This window comes from Cornus florida, unplaced genomic scaffold, assembly GCF_030987335.1.
Source record: "Cornus florida cultivar Cherokee Brave unplaced genomic scaffold, ASM3098733v1 CherokeeBrave_3.0.0_Hap2_Chr08, whole genome shotgun sequence".
NCBI classification, from domain to species: Eukaryota; Viridiplantae; Streptophyta; class Magnoliopsida; order Cornales; family Cornaceae; genus Cornus; species Cornus florida.
In genome coordinates, this window is record NW_026775578.1 from 44,806,237 (window position 1) to 44,815,178 (window position 8,942).

The 8,942-nt window shown below is 34.1% G+C and overlaps 1 protein-coding gene across 2 annotated transcripts; it reads right to left on the reverse strand.

Annotated features, from left to right (window-relative positions):
* Positions 1-1,633: 1,633 nt before the first annotated feature.
* On the reverse strand, positions 1,634-2,633 carry LOC132268622 (large ribosomal subunit protein P1-like). 2 transcript variants are annotated; one of them, XM_059769447.1, is made up of 4 exons: positions 2,534-2,633; positions 2,052-2,189; positions 1,977-2,000; positions 1,634-1,869 (listed from the first exon to the last, which is right to left on the reverse strand). In XM_059769447.1, exons 1-4 carry the CDS (start codon positions 2,600-2,602, stop codon positions 1,816-1,818), a joined length of 285 nt encoding a protein of 94 aa, XP_059625430.1. In that variant the 5' UTR covers positions 2,603-2,633; the 3' UTR covers positions 1,634-1,815. The 2 variants fall into 2 exon arrangements, with proteins under 2 accessions (XP_059625430.1, XP_059625429.1); XM_059769446.1 differs by having other exon boundaries at positions 1,977-2,189.
* Positions 2,634-8,942: the final 6,309 nt, after the last annotated feature.

Genomic DNA, 8,942 nt, shown 5'->3' on the forward strand with positions numbered 1-8,942 from the left:
TGAAAAGAATTTAAAACAAAAAAGTTGTTTGGTGGATAAATTTTTTGAAGCTCTTTTAACTATTAACATAATTTAACTTGACAATTATATCCTTAATAAATCATGAATAAAGAGTTGAATTAGAATGTACAAAGAAGGGGGGGGGGGGGGGAGGGGGACCATAATTAAAGTGATGGAGTGAAATTGCCAATGATGTAGCAACGATTAATTGGCGTAGTGAAAATCTGGGTATACAAATTCAACCCAACTCAATTTACATGCTAGAAGTTGAAAGAGATGGGAAAAAAAAGGAAAGAAAAATAAAAATGAAAGAGAGAGATGGCAGCAAAAATATCCCATTTTTATTTTTAATTATAACTATAAATCACTTTAACAGCGGAACGGGTAGCCTTCAAAAAAGAAAAAAAAAATTATATATACATATATATATATATATATATATATTGTGTGTGTGTATATATATATATGTTTTTTTTTTTTTTTTTTTTTAGAGAAATAAAAGTTATTTAGAATTCTATATGGGGTTGAATTTTGGATAAGAATTCATAAATCTTGGGACTCTTCAGACTTTGAAGTCAAATAGGAGTCAATAGTAATTTTTCCTGCAACTCCTCAATCTCTTTGTTCTTTCTCAATCTCTTTGTTCTTCTTTTGTTAATACGTTTTTCAACAATATTTTTTTCAATAAAGTTCTGTGAAATTTTGCTCAGCATTATTATTATTATTTTTTTGGTAGAGAATGAAACAAAGAAGATGATACAGAAAGAGAAAGATAAAAGTTTACAATGATATTCAGAAATGGAAATAGGTTAAATAATGGACAATATAGGGATTTTATATTTATTACTTAAAAAAGTATGTAACTTGCGAGAAGTAGATTAGGAAATATGTTTTATTAGTTTTGGTCAATTGGGTTTCTAAACCATGAGACTTTTTTAAAGTCTCTTTTAAAAAAATTTGGACATTTTGGGATTAGAAGCCCGTTTTGAGGCTACAAAAAATCCAACCAAACAAGCCCAAACTTGTTTTATTTACTATATAGAATATTTCTTATCAGTTTTCACATTCGTGCATAAATTTGTAAATAGAACACTAAAGCTAAAATTGCATGACATCAAAGGATGAAGTCTAGTGGTAGTATATCATCATGACTTATGAGCACCAGGGACCATGGTGAAACCAAGTAAAAGGGTTTTTACAATATTCTAGGTGTAACGTATTCTCGAATCTTTCAATCATTAAATTATCTATTAGATGGATCGTCTCATCACCACATTTAATGGTTGAGAAATGTGAGAGTATGGTATTGGGATATTCTAGAATTATATTATCTTCTTTTTTCTTTTTTCTTTTTTTTTTTCTATATTTCTAGACTCAATTTATTAACACGTTAAAAAATAAAATAACCTCCTTTGAGATTCTTAATTGTCTTAGGCTAAATTTCTTTCTAGCAAACATGTTGGTATATATAATCAATCCAACCAAAAGAGAAATCCATGTATATTAATAACGGTCAACAAATTGAATCACGCGATTATTGTTCAAAACCCTATATCTAAAATAAACTGAACTAAAAACAAAAAAAAAAAAAAACGAAAACGAAAACAAAATATATACACATATATATATTCCAAGCTGATTTTAAGTTCAAATCTTCTAAGAAAATCTGTACCATAATGTCAACACACAAAACCACTAATCTTAATCTCTCAAGGAATAAAACAAAACCTTGATCTAAACCAAAAAAAAAAAAAAAAAAAAAGGTTATATATAACTTTTCTTGGAAAAGAAGGAACTAAACATAATGAAAGGAGTCTAATCAAACAAGCTGAACATCATCTCATCATCGCTCTCTTCCATGGCTTCCTCCTGCAATATTGGGAGGGAAAAAAAAATATTGGCCAATAAATTAATTATAATTGATTGATAATACCAATCACTAAAGTAAATAGGATAAGTAAAACATTTATGTATACCTTTTTCTCCTTAACTGCGGGAGCCTCAGGGGCGGCAGCGGCACCACCTGCCGGAGTAGCAACTGTGGCGGCGGCAGCACCACCTCCACCAGAGCCAACGTTCATGATGAGGTCTTCAACATTCTTCTTCTCCAAAAGCTTTGCAAAGAGACTTGGCCAGTACGACTCCACTTTCACGTTTGCTGCTTTTACCAATGTAGCAATCTTCTCGGCCTGCCAATGCATGTAACAGCTGAATATATATATATATATATATAAAGATTTATACATATAATGAATTTTTTTTTTGTAAGCTTCTTTTTATAATTTAAGCCTAAACCTGTCACATCCAAATTGAACCCAATATCTAATATAAAGAAATAAACTATAATATTGAATATAACTAGATACAATTGATACTATTGAATATTTATTATTTTTATTAAAATATTCCAAACATACATACATGTTTATGTATCAAAATAAAAATAAAAAAATAGAAAAGCAGCACAAAAATAAATAAATAAATTGTAGATGAAACCGGCTAACAGATCAGTAGAGATAATATCGAGACTTACAGTGATTGAGAGGCCGTCATCATGAAGGATCAGAGAAGCATAGGTACAAGCAAGCTCGCTCGCAGACATCTTTCGCAGACAATTATATATATTAGAGAGAAAAATCTAGAGAGAGGCGGAGACAACCGACGAAAGCTTTGTGCGCAAGGAGCGCAAGATCCCAGGGCTTTTTATTTACAAAAAATATGTTTGCTACGTTACCTAATTGGTTCACATATCTTACAGGCAAATCCTAAATTAATTAGGTTTTATGTTTCCTAATTGGTTCACATATCTTACAGGCAAATCCTAAATTAATTAGGTTTTATGTTTCCTAATTGGTTCACGTATGGAGCGCAAGCTCTCACGGATTTTGAATATTGTGTTTTGCTATTTTATTTTGCTATTTTATGAGATAGAAGTTTATGAATCATAATATTCCCTTTAATTAATAGCAGTTTGTATTCAATTCTAAAAAGTAGCCATATATTTTCTAATAAATCAATTTGACTTTATGTATCTAAAACTGTTTTGGAGTGGTATGATTCTAACATGCACAACTAACAATAATCTTTTATTTATTTATTTATTTACTAAATCACTTTTATTTAATATTAATATTTAGTAATATATAATAACGTTTTTTAATTTTTTAATTTTTATTTTTTTTACTATTGATAGCTATAGGTAAATTAAGACAAGGACAAATAATTGAGTATCCCTTCAGGATTGTTGTTGAACCGCTTGTGAAATTTTTTTAATAAAGGTAAAACTTAATTGGACCGCTTGCTTAGGGCCCGTTTGGGAAGTGTTGTGTGGTGTAGTGTAATGCTCTAGCCTAGAACAGAATAAGTATTGTGTGGTGTAGTGTTCTGAAAGGAGAACAAAACATATTTGGCGACGAAAATTTGTTCTGAGAATTTTGGAATAGAAATTATTATTTTTTTAATGATTAAAATAAATTAATTACTTCACTTGATTTGTAACGACCTTGGATTTTTCCACACAATGTGTTCTGTGATGACCCGAACCGGGTTCAAGATGCGGAAGCAAAAGAAGCAAAATGGCCTCAAGAGATGTACGCCATCCCTAGGCACCACGATGACTCCCTATGAAGCCATGGAATTCAAATGAATAAAGTGCAGAAGCAAAACAAAGACAAATCCTTAGAGATGTACGTCATCCCTAGAGTACAAGAATGGACTCTCAAAGAGTTTCAAGACTCAACGGAAACAAAATGATGAGAAGGGCATCAAAACCATACAAGAGAAGAGCCAGGGGTAAAATGGTCATTTTATCCTAAAAGGAAGGAATTTAACTTTCAACAAGTCAAATTAGATCTAAAATATCCTAAAACACCCTTTGGTAACTTCACATGAAGTCCCAAAGCCAAAGGAAGAGAAATCCCAGATGAACCCTATCCCGGTTCAAAACAAATCCGACACCCTCTCACTAAAACAAGGATATCTTGAGTTATGAGAAAATTATGAAACTGAAACTAGTACCATTGGAAAGACAACAAAAAAATAATAAAGTTAGACTCAAGAATCACCTGGTTCGGAGTCCGGACGGAAAAGATATCAAGTCCAGAAGTCAAAGGAAGGAAAACCCTATCCCGGTTCGAACCAAATCCTGATACTACTTCACTAAAATATGAATAACTTGAGCTAAAAATGAAATCTAAAGCTCTAATTGGTACCATTGGAAAGCTTATTTTGACACGGTCAGTTTAGACTCAAGAACGGACCAATTCGGAGTTAAAATGAGTGAGATATGGCCCGTTGAAAAAAAAATATCTGGAGCAGGAACAGTACCCGCGGGGGCCCACCAAAAACCTGCTGTGGCCCGCCAAATGCGGCAGTAAGCCTCGGGCACCCACCAAATGGCTGCGACGGACCTCCAAATGGGGCAGTGGCATGGGCTGGAACCTCAAAAATTGCAGGAACAGTGTTTTTAGCAGCAAATTGAACTTGAAACGCAGTTTATGAGGTCAAGATAAAATTTTTCGGGAAAACACGAAAAGGATACTCCCCCTAAAATCACATTTTCTATGTGACGGAGTTGATAACGGGATTTATTTCTCAAATAAAATCCCTAAAATGCCCTTAAATCAGTTTAGGATCAAAACGACGAAAATGCAACTTTGCACCAAGCATACATTTGACCCCAAATGCACTTCTAAATTGGAACGAATATGCACGCGCACGTAACAAATGATTCTGAACTTGTGGGAATGGTCTGCGACTCCCGAAAATGGCCGAATCAAAATCCGACCACCTAACGGCCAAAAAGGCGAAAATGAACTTGAAATGGAAATTTTAAAACCCAAAATTAATGAATGACCTCAAATGACCGTTTGGCCCTTGGCCACACCTCATACATGATGAAGGAGATCCTACGAAAGAATCAAAATGGAATTCCCACACCCGATACAAATATGGTGACGCAATGACTTGGCATTTTTTTAATAATTTCACAATATTTCATGAAGTCATAGATTACATAGGATACAAAATACATGTCATTAGTCTCCGGCCTCATCTTATACATGTCAAATACATTGTAAAGAGTGTACTCATGTACACATTACATATATGGAATCAAATATACACATTTTGACAATTTAGGCTACAAATGACATTTCAAGCCAACCTTTACAAGAACTAAAGCCTTCAAGTCAACTATCATCCAAGCAATGATGCACATCATGCACCAAGTCTACATACCTAAAACAGCCCCCCCCGTAACTTCGGGGTGAGTAAACAAGTTTACTCGTAGAGAATGAGCATGCATCGACTCAATTTCTTTAGAGGTTTTTAGGACTAACATGATACAGTTCAAAAGAGTCATGCCACCTAACGTCTATATCAAGGTGAGACTCAGGGAGCATCCAAAGCTACTCATGCAATTGAGATAAATTACGGCATACAAGTATACATGCTCAAGTATACTAAGGAATGTTAAAACATGTTATACAACGTACAAGCATACATTTCCAAGTATACTAAACCATATTAAGACAAGTCATGTAATGTCTAAGCATATTTACACAACTATGCATTTTATATGAAAATCTCGTAAATCAAGTATACTGACACAAGTATACTAAGCTAATAGGATTGCACATATGACAAGTATACATAGCACAAGTATACTAAATGCAATTTAAACTCGTGGAACAAGTATACAAGTTCGAGTATACTAAATAGAATTAAAATATCCAAGTAAACATTAATTCTCAAGTTACAAGTAATATATGATTAACAACTTGAAATTAAATGCGAAATCAAATAGTGGAAAGACTAGGATCCTTGGCTGCAGACCAATCGAGTTATTCTAGGTTACTAGCCCGTAATGTACTACCTAGTGCGCACGTGTATAAGTTATTCTGGGTAATTATGACCCACAAAGTGCTACCTACTGCGCACTTCATATAACTTAGGAAACTTACAAATCCGTACTAGGGCCAGACCCTAGCCATCATATGAACATGATCCTTACAAGCCTCCAAAAATAATAAGTTCAAAACTTATGCAAAATCAATAAGTTAAACCAAACTTATACATTTCAAATAATGTCTAGGAATCAATTTACATGCATAAGTAAGGTTGAATCTGCACAAACCATGTCCTAAAATTCAAGTCTAGATAGCATATGACATATCAAGTCTCTATTATGCAATTTATACACAAAGTAAGAATATTTTCAACAATTGAATCACATTACCATCCTAAGCCACAAGTACTAAATGAGCTGCAATTTAGTAACAAACTCTCAAGGTAAACAATTGTAATATTCTAACAAGTTATATACCTACACAAGATATATGTAAACAAGCCATTCAAGTCAATGATATTCCATATCATGCTAAGTCCAATTACCATGTTAAGGAACCATAAGTACTAATTCTACATCAAGTTAGAAGCATGCTTATAAAGTAATTAAAATGCCACATTTCAAGAGATTTTCAGCCTAATCATAGAAAGTCTCTAGATATCAAATCTATTCCAAATAACCTCAAATTAATATATGTTAAATAACATAGCATGTTCATTTCATACATCAAATCAAAAGGGCAAAATCAGCAAGACATCATCATGTAGATTTTAATTAATTTAAATTAATTAAATCTCTAATTTTTCAAAGTTGTTCAATTGATCCCAAATAAATATATGACAAGAACCAAGTCATGGCCATGCCATATATCAAGTCAAAAATGAAAAACAAGCATGGTACAATTAAATAGAATTTAAATCAAATTAAATTTATTTAAATCTCTAGATTTGAAAACTCATTCAAATGGCTCCAATAAATTATATAATAAGGATCAAGTGAAGGCCATGCCACATACCAAATCAAAAGTGAATTATATGTAAGTTACAACAATCATTAATTTCTCAAATTAACATTAAAACATGCATATCACTTGTATTCCATTACAAAAGCAATCAAAATGACTTGGAAAATAAACTATAACACCCCCTACCTCACAAGAGGATTGTTCTCCTTGAATCCAAGGCAAATCAACACGAAATGGCAAACCCTTCAAGGGTTATCTAGAGGAGGATAAGGGGAGCAAAAAGTATTCCCAAGGTTAAGCTTGGAAATCAATGGAAGGCTCTCAAAAATCCATGTCAAAGCTTAAGGCTTCAAGCTCCATCCATGGAGGCTAGGGTTTGTGGTGAGGAAGCTAATGACATAATGTGAAAAAGTGTGAGTGTGGGAATTAGAAATCCTTCACTCACTAAGTGATCCTACACCATGGTTAACACACACATCTATGGTCAATTACACAAAAACCCTTCTTTAAAACCATAATTCCAAAGTGGCCCAAAAATTAATTACAAGACTTAATTTGGAGCATACACTTGTCACTCATCCAAGCATCCATTGTAAGCTTAATCCTAAGCCTAAACTTGTCAACCATCCAAGCCAACAAGTGCACCTATCCTAGGTCAACAAGTGGTTAAATCTCCACCCTCCACATGTCCTCATCCAAGGCCTCAAAGTGTTTCCACACAAATGTCAACAAGAGGACCAATGAGAATGTGACACTTGTCACACTTTTTAGAAATTGTAAAAAAGTCCTTTTTGAAAATATCTTCCAAATTAAATTACAAAATGGTCACTAAGACAAAAAATAATTATTTTATGAAATTACACTAAAACCCCAAAAGTTTAGAATATTACAAAAAGGTTATGCATCTATACCCTTTACAAGAAAAGTAAACACTTAGCATGCTTTTCTGTAAAAGTAAAAATACACATAGCATGGTATTTAAATATCATAGATGCATGCAAAACCGGAGTCAAATCCAAATACAAAAAGTGAGGTTATGCCAACAAAGTGACAACCGAGAAAAAGACAAAAAGTGAATGGTGTTACAAAAATGAAAATGTGAAAATGACTCGGTCCTCAAAGGAAGTCGTCAATCCACGGAAAAGAGTCTCTGAAACCATTCCCGAGCATTCAAGATGACACTAAGTGACGAGAAATCGAACTCAGAAAGGAAAAAATCAACGGAAAAAAAATATCCATGAAAATCTGAGAAAAGGAAAGGAAGAAAAAAATGACCAGGTCATTACAACCTTCCCACCTAAAAAGGGATTTCGTCCCCGAAGTCCAGCCATAACAAAACAAAAGGCGGAACCAGGATAACTACGGAGTACATTTTCGAGTATCCCACACAACATGCTACAAAAGCAATCCCAGAATTGAAAGGCAAAGTATAAACCAATGTCATTCACACCCACGTGCGCACGACAGGACAACTTCTCAAAAGAAAAGTGACCACTTGGCCACACAAAAAGTCAGAACTCACACACAGAACTCAAGGTCAAACAAAGGAACGGAAGACCACAACCGTAAGCATCATTCCTGACGAACTATCATACGGAACCAAAAACAACCACCAAAAGAACTCCAAGATATCTACGTATCAAATCAAGGTACTGAACAAAGATGACATAGCAGTACGAATAACGACCAGAACCCACCCACGACGTACTCAAATGTCCGGTAGCAAGGACAGTGCCTAGTACTCGCCCACACTTACTCGTCAGTAAGGTAGCATCGACGGCAACTAGCACCCACCCAGAGCACACAACCTATACGGTAGCATGATAGTGTAAGGCACCAATTTATAACCTGCCCCCACTAGGTCTACCCATGAAACCTCTGATACAAATGAAATCAACGTAAAAAACGATCATTACCAAAAGCACTACAGAGACCCACATTTTGTGAGAGTTGAGATATGGTCCAAAGATGTCCAGCCCGACCATCCTGGCCAATCCCGAAACTCTGACAATAATGCCATAGGTACTGCTATGCTTAAGGCCTTAAATCCTTAATACAACAAAACCAATAACTTCAACGTCTCAAAATACTCATACTAACAACATCAATCAAGAATCCAAAGCCTGACAA

Coding starts and splice junctions, on each gene's coding strand:
- LOC132268622 (XM_059769446.1), bottom strand. CDS start 2,602: ATGTCTGCGAGCGAGCTTGCTTGTACCTATGCTTCTCTGATCCTTCAT. Junction 2,190..2,533: donor ATGACGGCCTCTCAATCACT/GTAAGTCTCGAT, acceptor ATGCATTGGCAG/GCCGAGAAGATTGCTACATT. Junction 1,870..1,976: donor CCGCAGTTAAGGAGAAAAAG/GTATACATAAAT, acceptor CCAATATTGCAG/GAGGAAGCCATGGAAGAGAG.